Here is a 15,848-nt window from a genome sequence, read left to right as displayed (position 1 = left end):
TGGTGTGAGAGACAGAAATAAACGTTTCTGACCAGAAGCTACGTATAGATAAACGAGACGCCCCCGACATAAATAAAAATTTACCGTAAAATCTGACGTGCGGGAGGCGTAATGGAAATTTAAAAAAAAAAAAAAAAAAACCGGAAGAGAGTCTGAAAAAGGTCAACTCCCCCCCCTCCTTCGCGCAGATGAAAAACTGTGAGTTTCTTTCGTGTCTCTGGGAGGTGAGTCCTTCGTCTTCTCTTTATTTTTAAATGTTTGCATGTCTTGGTGTTAAATTTTGATTTTATGGCAACTTAGTTCGAGTGTCTGTGTACAGGAAACACCCGATAATCCTCGCTAATTTAAAGGTCTCGGTATAGACTTTTTTTGTTGCTGTGTGTCCTTTGTGTCTCGGCTCATTGTCAATGACAGATAAAACGTGCGCTGTATAAAAATTGTGTATAACAATCAGAAACCGAAATAATTATAGTTACATGTGGATGTAGCTATAATTTATCAGTGTAGCTGGCAGTGTGCGATCTCTTAATCAAACTCGCCTTGCTGCTATGGAAAGTACAGAGTGTTTAATTCGGTTACACTGTAGCTGGTTATAGGGACTTGGGTTGACGGTCGCGTATCACATGTTTCAGTTTTATGGATACGTTTTAAAAATTATTTAATGTTTAAGAATTAAATCATGTATACGTTTTCCATTTGGCTTCATTTTTCAGTAATTACGTGCATGCGGCGCTTTTAATAGACACCTTGTACCGAATTCTTGACTAGATCCCAAATATTTGATTAATTACGTGTAAAGGAAATGATCCACGCCCCATCCCGAGGACATACTTTTCTGGTTTTGTGCAATCTTAGTGAATCGTGTAACTGATTGCTAGAACTGCTCTGAACTGGTTTCATACTGGAGAGGGAGGAGGATATCCCACCCATTGTACCATCTGGTATGCGTTAAACTCCAAGATCTAAAATGCTTGGTTTCTATTTTTTAGGGGAAAATGTCCTGCTGGTTGTCGAAGGAGACATTGGTGCTGGCAGAAGATTACTTGGAATTCTGCGTTGGAGTGCAGCGGACACCGCCCGGCCCGGCCTCAGAAGCAATGCGCTGCTTGGCCAAGGAGATCGAGAAGCAGAATCTCTCCAAATTTCGCTCTCTCGTGCAAACTTTTCTGGACTCTTGTGGACCGGACCGCAGCACTAGTTTAAGAAAGGTGATGGCGGAGATGGTAGGGGATGGGAAGTTAAACTGGGGGAGAGTGGTGTCGCTCTTTGCATTCACCGGAGTGCTGGTGAGCGAGCTCCATTCCCGAGGGGAAGGGAAGGACTGCTGCAGAAGACTGGCGGAGACGATAGCCGACTACCTGGGAGTGGAGAAACAAGACTGGCTGTTGCAAAATGAAGGATGGGTAAGTGCATCCTTTCTCATTACTTGGGGTCTGAAATTCTTTTAAGTATGAGTATAGAATGACAAACGTGCTTAGCTATTTGGTGCTACAATCCAGCGTTGTGAAAACAAAACGTACACGTAGGATGATGTGATGCATATAGAAGAATTTGTCAGGAAACCTTCGCCTAGCAACATGGGAATGTTTTGCATTCCTGCCTTTAATAGCTAGTTTGTTGCGAGGGAGCCTCTTAGTCATTATAGTGACCATTTTTCCCCTGCTGGTTAGGATTTGAGTTCCTGACAAGATATGCAGCTGCATGAAAAACATTAACTGAATGAGAGTGCAAATGTCTGCAGTTTTTTGTGTCTATGCCTTTAGCAGAAGTGTTTGATTCGGTTACATTGTAGCCAGCGCTAGTTGGTTATAAGGACTTGGGTTAAACGGTCGCGTATCAGATGTTTGTTTTATGGATACATTATTCAAATCATATAATGTTTAAAAATCAAATCGAGCAAACAGCCTCGGTCTCAAAAATTTGGCCCCTACTCCTATTGCATGATTAAAGGTGGAAATTGCATTAAATACAAAATGGTGCATAATTCTTTAAAATTCTCAGAACTTGCGTATAAACACCTGGTCACTACTGATGCTTTTAGATAGTTCAGATTACTTCCAAAGATATTTTGCTGAAGTTTTAGTGTTTGTAACTGTTATAGATCTATTCGTTGTCTAACTAAATGACTAACGCATCAGCGCTGACTCCCAGGACAGCCGTATGTAATGCCCTAGCTCCGAAATATATATTTTTTACATTTTCTTACCGTCTGCTTCCTATTACAGAGTGCAGTGGGAAATTAAGTTTCTCCAGAGTTCACAGTAAAGATATGTTTTTAATCTGCACCTTAGCCCCATTGTCCGCTGTTTGTAAACCTGCGTTAATTGACGTTGATTGACACCCACGGCTCTGGGTTTCTCTGTAATCAGGGCCCACGACATCAACGTAACTCTCCGCTTAGGCGATTTAAATGTAAAAAGGGCTTGTGATTAACTCTCATTAAAGTGTTTAAAGTGTGTCATGGTGTGCCGATCGTGTTTATGTCCGTCGTCAAAACATGGCACCGTGAAGGCAGTCTGTGTGTTTGTGTTTCCCACAGTGTATATGGACTTGCTTTCGTCTCTGAACTGGCGTCAGTAGGCCATTTAGCTAATTTTCTGTTTTCTCCTGTACAGGACGGATTCTGCAAGTTTTTTCACAGTTCAAGAGGACAGAACCACGAGTCCGCCATGAAGACGGCGCTGTTCGCCGCCGCCGGGGTGGGCATTGCGGGTATAACGTTCCTGTTCGTGCGCTGACGCCTTCTACGCTTTCACTTCCATAATTAAAACAGGACAACCTTGCAAATTATAGCTGCAAAAGATAATAATGTGATACAGATCCGAAAGTGAGGTATTCTGATTGTACGATTGGGCTGGTGGGACCTCTTACCGGGAACCCCTGCGGATGTGCCCTTCTATGCTGGTCACCTTTGATTGGGATGTTGACTGAATGTGTTCCAGTTCGCGAAGCGCATCACGTGGAACGTGTCCCTTAATTGTTCATTATTAAATCGTGATACTGCTTAGGAATGACTGAAAGAATGGGCGAAATGTTTCACTTTTCACTCACTGAATAATAATTTGAATTAATCAACGCATTTGTTGTTCTTGGTGATCGGTTAATTTGGTCGAAAATTTCTGCTGTTATTAGTTTGAGAAACCAGTTAAAAGTGACGTTTGATTACCACGAGCACACTTATAATGTTGGCGTAAGGTAGGGTCGGTTTGCTGAGATGTGAATCATTCAGTCAGCATGTCAGTCAGAGCCCAGTGTCCCTTCCTCTGACACTCCAGCCCGTCTTATGGCTCCCAGTAAGAGCCGCGTGACTGACTTTTCGCCCACACGTGACTATGCATTTATGCTTGCCTTGGCACCGAGGTTTTAACAGAGATTCATTGTCAAACATATATCATGCACCGTGGATGAAGCATTGCTGTATTAAAACATTTGTAATGTATTATCAAAACACTACTAAGCACGGTTGGTATATTCTCAGATGAAGACCCACCAACTCACTGCGTATGGAATACCTGTCTTTCAAATGGCTGTTGGTCAAACATTGTTCAAGTAATTTATAAATTTAATATATTTATATTAAAATAAAAATGTACCTGAAGTTCCAAGTTTAATGCCATAGTTATTTCCTGCCATAACACAAACTTTGTCTTGCTGGACTCTTAACGGACAAAAGAAATGATTCTCTGAAGGTGACTTTCTGACGTTCTCTGAAGGTGACTTTCTGACATTCTCTGAAGGTGCTAACTTGATTTTCAAGCTTTTGTGTTTTTCTGTCTCGCCACTTTTAAGCCTCTCTATGATTAAGTTGAATTTGTAAAGGTGATTCCTGACGATTCTATTTTTTAATCAACTTATTTATTAAACCATTTCTTAATAAAAGACGAAATACTCTGGGGAGAAAAACAAAACTGTGCTTTTCTTCATCTTTCGGTGTGCGTTTAAAATACGAAGCAGTTAAGCTTCTTGCTAGAACATGTAACTAAGATCAGTTTGACCGCTTGTTAGGTCTGTTTTACAATGTGGGTGCTGTTGAGTTTCCATCTCAGATGGCGTTACCTCTCTGGCCCGTCACTGAGGGATACTAAATTACATTATTTATGTTGATGCTTTTAGCACTGGAGAGCCTTCCTGACTCTCTCCTACTATAAAAAGTACTTAGAGCTTTGTTCTCACCCTACACCACCATGTATGAAGCCACAGACTCTGCTCTGTTACTTTGTCATTTTTGGATTGTCACCCTTTTTAATTTCCCTGGTCATTGTCCCCAGGATTCTGACTTGGGCATTTTATCTTTTCTCCGGTGCTGTGTCTAGTTTCTTTATGGAAAATGGAAACCCAGCTTCGCTTTGTATTCAAGACGTCAGAGGTATCTACAGCAAATTTTGCCCACAATCCCTTGTTTGTATTAACGACTAGTTGGCAATGTACATATCTACAGTGTTTTATCTTCAGATAATTACATTATACAATGGATATTAACTGCAAAGGGATTGCACCTTTTAAGCCGCTGTCAAAATAGAGGTATTTTGACACGTTCGTCCTTGACCCTGCTGACCTGGGTTGCGCGTTGGTGATGAAGTTGCAGCAGCACCGACAGGCTCCCTTTACATGATTTGGAAATGAATGTGATTTCCTTTTCGGGCGCATGCAAAAAAAAAACGAACCGCATGACGACGAACAGACTCTGCAGCATTAGCCACAAGTTCCCGTCTGGATTTTTAACCACATTTTCGCTACTTTGGACAAATGACCATACAAGGAGTTTGATGCTGTAGAAACGGTTTCACTTATTTTAGTTCTTTCTTGCCAGATGTTACATTTGTGTTGTGTGTTGTGCTTGGACCGGACCGCATTTCAGTAATACCTCTTGCCTGGAGTGTATTCTGGATGGATTCAGTCTTGGACAATTTACTCTGTAATCTAATCTCCATACAGCAGAACTTTTGGACAATGTTAGCTGATTAGATAATGGGGTTTCCCTTTTGGTCGCATTTTAGGTTGAGCAACTATCGAGTGTTTTTCTGTTGTGAGTGGCTCAGCAGGCCACGTCTCTGTGCCCGTGATCAGAAGATCGCTGGTTTGAGCCCCGGCCTCAGCAGAACAGTCACATGTCCACGGGCCCTTGAGTAAGGCCCCTACCCCCCCCCCCCAACTCCACAAGCGCTATGGAGAGCAAGATGGGGTTGGTGAAGAGAAGGGTCCCAATGTACTTGTGCAAAAGTCAAATAAAGCATGCTGCTTGTACTTCAGAGGAGCGGGTATTTGCAGATGGTCATTCATGAACATCTATGAAGAATTGAGAAACTAAATCCCATGTCTGGGTCATAATGGAATATCTTTTGTGAGGGAAATGCAGGGTCCTTATCATATTTTCCCCAATACTGCTAAGAGAGACTGACTTTGAGTGACTTTAGAAATGATTGAAATAGCTGTGCCTAAGCACTTCTTCCCTAGTTGGTTGTCTTAAAATTGGCAACGCAAATGAGATGTCAAGAATCCTCCTTAGGACGTCGTCCTGATTTACCAAAGGTGTATAAAATATGGTCTAAGGCATAACTGAGTCTGTTTGGTTGAAACCTCAAATTATCATGTTGTTGACACAGAGGGTGATTCTGGCACCTTGTACCGATGGGGGTGGTAGTTCAGATCCCACCAACAGTCTCTGTGTACAAAGTTTGCATGTTCCTCCCTGTGTTGTGTGGGTTTTTATTTCGGTATTCAGAATTTCTAATTGCTTGCTGACGCCGTGCACTGGGTGGCCATTCATTCAAATGGGCACTTTTAATTTCAAGGGATCTTGTAATCTTTCGTAGGTGTAAGTTAGGAAAACTATTACTGGCCGGAATATGTCCAGCAAAGTCTGTCTATGACCAATCAAAATTAAATAAAAATCCTTTGTTTCTGACCCTTCCATGGAACCTTCTCAAAGATACCGCTGCGTGTAAGTTATAGACCTGAAGTTTCAGTGAGCTAATTTTCTACAAAGAATGAAAGGGTGAATAAAACAGGTAAGGTGAACTGAGGACCGTTACCCAATACAGAGGTCCAAACCTTAGTTTCTCCATTAGGGCTTCTTGTGTAACTGTGAAAGATCCCATCTCCCTATGAAACCAAATCCGATGGTTCAAAGCGGTAGGAGGCAGTAATTGATCGCTACAAAGTGTCTGTCCGTCCAAACGACATGGTCAAATGGAAAAAGCAAATGGGTTTTCGGAGAATAAACTCTAACCCTGAGATTGGGATGTTCCAGACAGGACAAGCATCGCCCGCCAGCTTACAGTTGCATCTAAAGCAATGGAACAAAAGTGCCCTAAAGACACGACGTGTCAGAGGTTGTCTGAAGTAACTGCATTCGAGTCACTGCATGACCAAACGAATCAGGTTTTCTAGTATTGAATATCTATATCTGTACCTATAAGTGTTTGTTTGTTCAGCTCACTTCTAAAAGGGGGAGAAAAACAGCCAGTCTCACTCAATAAAGCTCTGTAATCCTGGGGCTCTTATTCAAGGCAATCTCTCTTCCATCTTCACCTCAAAGCTTTGGTCCTCTGCATTTTCTATGTGTCCATGTTTGTCATGCAAAACATGGAGGTCACCAAAAGTATAAGAAAAGCCTGCTTATGTCGGTGAGGGTGTCTCTGTGTGGTCTTTGGTACCTGGCTTTCGGGACAGACAGCACAGATAACGGACATGAGTTTTTCCATCTGAACAATGATCTCTTTTAGCCTTGCAGTCTGATCCTTCTTGTTGTGGCGAAGGTGCATGTAACTGATCTAGCACTGGCGATGTGGTCTATGCCCTTTGAAGTCTGAAGGATGATTGCCCTCATTTCGACCTTTTTTATGCTTTTTTTTTTATAATGCTTCCCTTGTTCTCCTCCAGCCTGCAGTCTTTTGGCATGATGATGTGCAAATGCCTGAGTCCTGAAAATTGTTGCTCATTTTACTTGCTTTATGTGCGAATCTATCCGCAGACGTTATGGTGTTTTCGCGCGTTTTCCAAAGCTCTGCTGGTCTTTACATAGCTCATTGTGGTTCTTCATGCGAACATGCAGATGTGAAATTATGGGCGCCTGACCAGAACTGTAAGACTGACTTCTGCATATCTGGGATGCAGTTTTCTGAGTAGAATTTTTCAGCTCAGTTCAGTTTGATTTGTATAGCACATTTTCACAATATTTCATTGTCTCAAAGTGCCCAAAAGCCCCCAGTGAGCAGCCAGAGGTGACAGTGGCACAGAAAATCTCCCTAGAAGGGAAAAACCCTTGGGAGGAACCAGACCCAAAGGGGGAGCCCATCCTCCAGGGGGCAGCAGGGGAAGCCCTACACTAACGAGACCAGACCCAAAGGGGGAGCCCATCCTCTAGGGGGCAGCAGGGGAAGCCCTACACTAACGAGACCAGACCCAAAGGGGGAGCCCATCCTCTAGGGGGCAGCAGGGGAAGCCCTAACCCTAACCCTAACCAGACCCAAAGGGGGAGCCCATCCTCTAGGGGGCAGCAGGGGAAGCCCTAACCCTAACCAGACCCAAAGGGGGAGCCCATCCTCCAGGGGGCGGCAGAAGGAATTGTAGTGAGCAAGCGTAGAATCTCCCCCCTCATCTTTTTATCTCTCTGTTTCTAGATATTGCTCTTGTTTACTGGTGTTTCCTGGCAAACCTAAGCCAACATTTATATATATTGGGATTCTTTGATTCATTCACTGGGGGAAAATGGGCAGGAAGATTAAATTTTAAGAGGATTTTGTTAAAGGAGGTGCTGCATACATTTGCCATGGCTGGATGAACGGGCCACTCAGCATTAACTGCCTGTCTGTCTGATGTGGCCTGATTCCTGATTCGTTATCTAGACAGATGCTTTTGTCTCTGCCTTTGTTATCAGTAATGCGGAGCATGTTGCCATGGAGATGAACTTAAATACACAGCTTGTGTTTAGTGACAGTGGGGTTAGCGAGCAGTTTGCTTACTCATACACACGTGGGCGGGTGGTGATGCGGCGTGGCGGGGGGTCAGATGCCATCATTTTCGGAAAGGAGCCGAGAACGCGGTGAGCTCAGCGTCAGATGTTCCCCCTGCAAATAGAGCTTGTCGCTGAGTGAGACTCTCTCCATTTCTCACAAGTCCCGACAGAGCACCTCAGTTTGATCCGCAGACCTAAACGTCAGTTAATTTGCCTCGGTGTGCACACGGCTGCCCAGACCTTCCGAGACGTGTAATCTGGAGATATCTGCACTGTTTCCAACCTCATAATTCACTAATAATAGGCATGCATCCCCTCATAAATTGGTGTTTTGGAGTGCAGCGTTAGTGCCGCAAAGCAGTCTGATGAAACCTGAAGCATAATGCCCAGTGGCAGGATGCTATGGAGGGCCGTCATCCGGGATCGTGTGCCTCTCCGTCTTCCACATTCCACTTCTTGTCAGTTTTATCTGCCAGTGGGATCTTGTTCCAATTTAGGAGTTCAATCATAAACATGCAACTCCAGCGTGTAGGCAAATAGCAGGAAGGAGAGCGTCCCTCTGCTGACAGTGTCTATTGTTTCGCTTGATGTTTGTGTTTTGGCTGCCCGTTTGCATGGGAGCTTCGCCAGAGAGCAGGTTGGCTCTAAAGGGGGGGAGGTGAGACTTGGGTAGCAGGTTATATTTATTGGTAGAGGGTTCCTGTACAATACAGCCCTGGAATGTTACCCTGGTGACTTAATGAGGCCGTTCAATGAAAAGATGACTTGTATCACCTCCGAAGAGAGAAGTTTATCATGCGGGTGTTTTGGAAACCACTGACTGAATAAATGGATTTTTCTGAATCGGCTGCTTGGGGGGATTTTGTCTAGACGTCCAGTTTTGCTCCTAGGAATGAAAAGGCCTCTGTCTCTGTAAGCTGCAGTCCAACCCTCAGCTCCATGGGAGCCGGTGCAAGTCCTAACAGCCAAGTGTAGCATTAGCATAATGTCAGCTCACCAGCAACGCCCAGTGTGACACCCCGGACCCCGGCTGGGACTGGGCTCAGCTGTGTGATGTCATTTCTAACGCTGTCCGTTTATAGCTTGGGCTTTGACTTGCTCGAGACAGAGCAGGAGCGACATCCCCGCTGGCATTTCAGACATCCTTCACTCTGTTCTTTTCAGATCCCTTTGCCGTTTATGCTAATGGGGATGACATGACACCGCTGAGATTGTATTTCCTCCAGATCCTGGCCTCCGCTGACCCCACTGTCAAGCAGGGCCTGTACCCTGCCAAAAGTGATGACAGAGATAGGGACGCAAAGCGATTAATCTCTCGTGGGCAGATTCTAATCTTACCTTCTCATTGCCCACCGAGCCATTTATAGCCGGCTACTGTTAGCGCAGATATTTGAATCTCCAGCGACTCCCTTCATCGCGTCGGTTCCTCCGGTGTGTCTAGTCATTGTTGGGGCTGTCAGATGCATATGGCCACTGGGGCAGAGTCACATGACTTAAAGAGCCGCTCTGAAGCTCCGATTCACCTTGTGCCATCGGGACACCACGGCTAGCAGGCATTTTGCAGTTTTCTAACGTGTTAAAAATAACCCAGAACAAAGGTTTATCAATACCTCTGAAAGCACCGGCCTGGCTTCAAAAGGTTTTAGGACATTGGCGTTCTGCAGTCTCAGCAGATGTTGGGCTATATTTTCTTGTCACAGCATCTAATTAAAATTGCAGCCAAACTCCAGTGTATTTTCATCTTCTGTGGGACACATTGGATATTTGTGGGAATGACTATTTACATGTGAGCGTGCCATTACCCTGTGGCAGCAGGTGGTATGCTGATTGCTGAGAAGGGTGTGTAGCTGGGAGGTTGTTGGTTGGAAGTCTTAGAGGGGACTGGTACATTTCTATGTGTGTTACTCATTCTCTGTGACCCGTTCGTATTCTTGCCTGAACAGTTCAGTTATGTTACTGCATCCAGTGTGATCACACTATGAACAGGACAGTCTGATGAGTGTCTTCTCACCAGGCTGAGATGCGAACCATTTAATTTTTACTCATTGTGACTAATAAATACTGGCCTGTCCTGTCCATATCTGCCTTTTAAATGATGATGCCATTTCGTCCTCGTACCCTGATCCATAGCAGTGTATGAATAGGCTAAATAATGACAGTGGCATATAGTTGGAAAGCACAATAACTAACTGTTTTGACTGGGTTTCTTTCTTTTCCAGCATGATGGAGTTTTGTCAGTGGTTTCTCTGCTTATCTGGTTGTCTATGGTGTTTTGTTAATGCTCCATGCATATTCCATGTGAGCAAAATGATAAGTTTTACCAGTAATGCCCAAGTAATGAAAAACAGACACACGCCGCAAAGAGTCCAAAGTGCCAAATATATTCAGCTGAAATCTTTTTCCCTCTTCCCCTGTTCCCAGAAAATGGTTCTATTGTTTCATTCAGCACTAGGACACCAGAATAATATGATAGAATAACCTAAATATTCTTTGAAATCATTGTCTCACTGACCATAGATGCTACAAACAATGAATCTGTTTGTGATGTTGGTTATCAATGACAATAGTGAATGAAAATTACCTCATTTCCTGTGGTCGTGTGGATATTGTGCACAGACAATCAAGATCATTGTTGCAAGACAAATGTGTTTTGTTTCTGCTTTTCCACAGCGTGATATATTTACTTTTATGGATTTCGATATTAGGAACATATCACAAAAGTAAACCTATTGCATGTTTACCAGGAATCAGTAAGAGATTATTAAAAGGGATTTAAATAGCGGATTCCTTAAACTCTAATCCATTTCCGCATTATGCTGCATCTGCTCTAGATCCCACAAACTATAGGTAGTGCTTGAGTGGAAGAGCTGAGAATCTGTTTTATCCATCATGTTTTGTTGTGTCCCCCCCCCCCCCCCCCAGATTGACAGGATGAAAACCAGGCTGTGTGTGTGTGGTAAGCTAGTCAGCTGAGTGTAAATGGGTGTTATTTTAGGACAAAAACAAGGGGGTTGACTGACTGGTGAGCTCCAAAAGCAAGCGCAGCAGTAAAAACAAGCCCGTTCAGGAATAAGGCTTGCTGACCTCATTCATTCCATTCTCCCTATGTCATTGCAGCTGGACAACATCTAAAGGTACGTGAAACTGTAGAACTGCCAAATTCACCCGACCCCTTACTTTTAGCCTATACCCGTTGGGGTGAGTTTCAGATTTATTTATCGGCCATTTTTATCCGTCGTGGTGTGTAATTGAGAAGGCAGGGTCAGCCTGTCCATGGAGCAGTAGGGGGTTAAGGACCTTGTTCAGGGGCCTGATAGAGACGTCACTCTGCCAACCTCGGGATTCAAACCAGTGACCTTCCACTCAGTGTCCCAACCTTCTGAGCCACACACAACCAGAGAAAGATCATTAACCTCAAAGATCATTAACTAAAAAGGGTTTTCTTCAAGAATGTGTCCATGTCAGCCTTGCTTTGCTTACTGTTGTTCAGGTATGTTAGCATAATGCTGTATCTTGCTTATATAAGGAAGGGTAACTGACAATGGCTAAAACTACCGTGCCATGACAAGGCATTCCACTGGAGATTATTCCGATAAATCAACTGGTTTTCCTATCGTGTAAACGGTAATTTTCATTTTGATCATGGCGATAAAACCAGAGATGCCCTTGCAGGATACAGACAATGATGGTCATTTGCAGAGGACGATGACTGAGTTGATCGGCGAGCCACACTCTGCAGACTCTGTAGTGCTACGGATGCATTCCCTGTATCGTGACCCACTGCCCGACTGGGCTGCATCCCGGTGGTATCGGTGATGAAAGTGGGGAAAAGCAAGTGCTGGTACTCCCCTTGTTATTGAGTACCAAACAGATATTGGGAGATGCCGGTACTCTGAAGAGAGAAAGAGTGAGGTGCTGGGTACCGCTGAGTACCGACCCACGTCGAGCACTGGCTGGTATTGTGCCACTTTTACTGTCTGCTATGGATTTGCCTACAGATGGAAATCGTGATTGTTTTCAATAAATCGAATCTTTCGATTTTGTTCAAGTAAAACATTCAGTACCGTTCATTGATTTGCTCACTTGGGACATCCCTAGAATTAACCCTTTAATATTTTTATGTTGGTTAATATACCGTTCCTTACATATCGTTATATATTTTGCTGAATGTTTACTTGCCCAGCCGACTCTTAATTCAGCACATATCATTACACCAGTGGGCGGACGAAATGAACGAATTGCTGCTGACCGAAATCATTTCTTTCTCTTGCGAACAGTACAAATAGGCTACATGTTCTACGTCGAGCACCAAAGGAGTAGCCTTCGTGCCGTACTAATACAGTAGTCAGTTAAAACGTTCAGTCAGGTTATACGAGTAACTGCTCTTGATGAATACTATCACACTTTAGTAACCTTTATATTACATCATTATAAAACGTGTTTCATTCGGGGTAGTTCTCAGTTTATGCATTGTGACAAATACGTTCACATTTCAAACGGGCGCATTGTGTTTCCAAGGTATTCCACCAGACGGCGCAACCTTAGCTCATAAAAAAGCCGGCAACGTCAGCCACGTAAACAGCACCGTGTCACTACAAGGATATCACACAGTGCCTGTTGTGCACGCGTTTGTGTGTCATGGTTGTGATTCTTGCAGCATAATTTGTAATTCAGTTTTAGTAGCTATTAATATAAGCTAGGATGAAATGATTCTGATATCAATCGTGTAATGGGCTCACAGCGACCTCTATCAGCGTTTATGTGTAATGACTACTTTAGTATAATAAAAATTCTCAGAGTGCTACTGGTTTTAAGAAACGTCGTAAAATTACGCTTTCTGGTGTAAACAAAATACCGATTTTGTGAAGAAAGCCTTAATATGGGAGTTAATTTTTCAGAACAAGACGCAGTAAAGATGATTTTGTTACATATTCACCCAGCATGAATTGCTAATAATGGCGAAGGTGTTGCGTGGGTTTCCAAATAAAACAAAAGGCAAATGTATGACCGTTAATGAAACGTGAGTCATATGAGCCAAGTGTAGAGGATGTAATGTAATCATTATAAATGCCGTCCACTGGACTGCAAGGGCAAGAACTTTTTCCGCTAACAGGATTCTATCGTTCTGTCAACATACTTATTGCAGTCAGGAACCGCAGCTTTCGGAAATATGTCGGTAACTGTGCTTCTATGGGCAGGAAATTAACGGGCGCGGAAGCAAGTGTGACGTTTGGCAGGATGTGAGGGCTCCTGTTTCAGCGGGGCTGTAGACCTGACCATGACTCTGTGTTCTGCTCGACAGGATCAGGTGATTTGGAAAAGTATACGAAAACAGACAATCATTTGAGCCATCTTTGTTATACAAATCAAATCTACTTTCATTGCCTGCTCTACTTAAGCTGAACACGAGGTTAATTTTCAGAAAACTTTCTCAAAATCACCGTTGGCTATTTAAATACTGCCAAACAAAACTAAACTTAAAAAAAAAAAAAACATGATCTCACTTGTGTTTAGCTTTTACAGCTAGCTTGGACCAAGGCATTCATCATGTGCCCATGTGTTTCTATTTGGTACTGACCTACTTTTCCCCCTTCCTGGGCTGATGTTGCCTTTTTCATAATTCAGTCTGGAACGTCTGTCACCACTCTCGGACTCAAGCATGTAAATTATGGTTAAATGCAAATAAGGCATACGCTGACCAATATGTGGCTGATATCAAGATGGGAAGTGAAAACCATGAATGAACGATGTCAGCTGACTGACTGAGGCCCTCAAAGTGTAAGCGTTTAACCCTGCGCTTGCCGATTTCCTTTCAGAGAACTGAGAATCTCGCAGCACAGACGGTTTGCTTGTAGGGAGCACAGAGACCCAGTTTTGGGTTTTGCTGCCGGAGAGCTTCCCACATTGCGCGCTCTGTGGAGCACACATCATCCTGTGGTGCAGTGTGGCCGAGCTTGGCAGCTGGCCAGTGGATGTGAGACAGGAAGTGTGCAGGAGACAGACTTGTGTCATCTCAGTGCCTCACACGGCATGGTCTCCTGTAGGCTTAATGACTCATTAAGCCTACTGCTGTGGACTGAACTACTTCATACCCACATTGGGTTGGCAGCAAAATTTAACCTTTTCATCCGGACAGTCCACTAAAACTTTTGCTGAAAGGCTGAAAGTAGTGGTCTGCCGTTCCACCAGCTGTGAGGTGATTTATTTGAACCCTTGTAATTGGTGGGGTGAAAATTGTCATGCATTTCCCAGAAGAAACCCAACATCTGGCTGGTGGTACAAGTTAACTTGACAACTCAGTGCCAATGAGTAAAAATCGATAAGAATGTAACCATGGGACCGTTCATCAGTCCTGGTGGAACTCCTGGGTCATTATTACTTTGATTACAACTCTAGTCAAAGAGATTCCAGTCTATTTGAATACAAGAAATGTGCACATTACACTGTCAAAAATGTGGGTAATAACATGTACCTTTGTCACTGTTGTTGTCCTACTCGAAGGTCTGCCAACTATACCCTTAACTGTAGGTAAATATAACTTTTAAGGTACAGAAATGGACTGGAATATTTCTGTACAACTGATTGTATGTTAATGCTGTTTGTACCTTTGTGATGTTCCTCAGAGTTCATTTCTGTACTTTAAAAGGTATAAATACAAGGGTACAGCAAAAGTACCAATTTTACCCCTTTTTTCTAAGAGTGTACGGTCGCTATACTACTGTTTTGTGAGATGTGAGCTAGTGGTCACATAATAGTCATGAGTCAGGGTTAGACTTGTTGGACGTGTCAGGATCAGAAGATGGAACAAAGAGCCACGTGTCTTCAAGTGTTAAGGGTAAAAAGGAGGATCTGATAGTTGAATGTGTACAGAAATTGAAGTCAAGGAGAATTTTCAGAGACAAAAGGGAGAAGTGGGTATATGCAGAAGATAATCAAATGGTGCAAAGTCAGTGTCCGGTCCAAACCGTGAAAGGTTTGCTATACCTGATTGGCTCTAACATGGGTATGGAGTCTTATGCAACAATTTAGACAAACTGGTGTGAGGAAGATCAAAACTAATGTACACGAAAAGATGTTCCTGCTGAGGCAGCCGTGTTCAGAACGATCTGTCTCTGATATAATGAATACAGCCTGGAGCCCTAACATTAGCAAATACAAACCCATCACAGCGGAGGCAGCGGGACTGAGTGTGACAGCTAAAGGTTTATCTGTCTGTAAAATTGTACAGAGGTGAGGTCTGTTTATGCTGTATGCAAACACTAGACAGTACGTGTAAATATAGACCGTGGCCATTAGGGAAGCAGGGCTGTCCGGATCTGCACTTTCTCAGACTATTATTTTCAATATAAATGTATACAAAATATATACAGATCAGTTCGTTCGTACAAGAAAATCTATTCTTGTTCCACACATTTAATGTAATTATGTGGTTAAGCTTTGTACACATAATAGCGCCGATTCAGTTTTAAACCCGCCATTTAGTCCCTCCCTGCCATCCAAAGTAAGATATCGTTTCCTTTCTCTTTTTGGCTTAATTCCGGTAACTGCTTGGTTTTAGAAGCAGGTCTAACAGTCCTTTGAGGACACACATGTGCCGCTTTTTCCGGGGCGTGCAGCCCGACGCTGAAATGCGGCAGCTCTGCAGAAACGGCGTAGGCTATTTGTCCGACGGTGAAAATCACGCTACACATGAAATGAGACTGGGTTTGGAAATGCCACGCCATTACCCTCTGTGGTAATAATCGGGTAGCATTCTTCGCGAAGTCTCCCTGGCTGACATGCAGTGACGGTGTTCCTGTCGCCAGGAAAGAGCAGGGACCGCCTGTCTGGTTATTTTCCACTAACTCGTCCGACCTCCTGTCTCATGCTATAGAGAAAATGCGGAGAGAGC

At 43.5% G+C, this 15,848-nt stretch overlaps 1 protein-coding gene across 2 annotated transcripts; it reads left to right on the top strand.

The window, feature by feature from the left end:
• Positions 1-142: 142 nt before the first annotated feature.
• On the top strand, positions 143-3,605 carry bcl2l10 (BCL2 like 10). Of its 2 annotated transcripts, none has more exons than XM_049030999.1 (3): positions 143-224; positions 990-1,403; positions 2,616-3,605. In XM_049030999.1, the coding sequence occupies exons 1-3, from the start codon at positions 189-191 to the stop codon at positions 2,736-2,738; spliced, it is 573 nt and encodes a 190-aa protein (XP_048886956.1). In that variant the 5' UTR covers positions 143-188; the 3' UTR covers positions 2,739-3,605. The 2 variants fall into 2 exon arrangements, with proteins under 2 accessions (XP_048886956.1, XP_048886957.1); XM_049031000.1 differs by lacking the exon at positions 143-224 and adding an exon at positions 228-350.
• Positions 3,606-15,848: the final 12,243 nt, after the last annotated feature.

This window comes from Brienomyrus brachyistius, chromosome 11 (genome assembly GCF_023856365.1).
Source record: "Brienomyrus brachyistius isolate T26 chromosome 11, BBRACH_0.4, whole genome shotgun sequence".
NCBI classification, from domain to species: Eukaryota; Metazoa; Chordata; class Actinopteri; order Osteoglossiformes; family Mormyridae; genus Brienomyrus; species Brienomyrus brachyistius.
Note: the sequence above shows the minus strand (reverse complement) of the source record. Positions and strands in the feature narration are given on the sequence as shown.

Coding starts and splice junctions, on each gene's coding strand:
- bcl2l10 (XM_049030999.1), top strand. CDS start 189: ATGAAAAACTGTGAGTTTCTTTCGTGTCTCTGGGAG. Junction 225..989: donor TTCTTTCGTGTCTCTGGGAG/GTGAGTCCTTCG, acceptor TCTATTTTTTAG/GGGAAAATGTCCTGCTGGTT. Junction 1,404..2,615: donor TGTTGCAAAATGAAGGATGG/GTAAGTGCATCC, acceptor TCTCCTGTACAG/GACGGATTCTGCAAGTTTTT.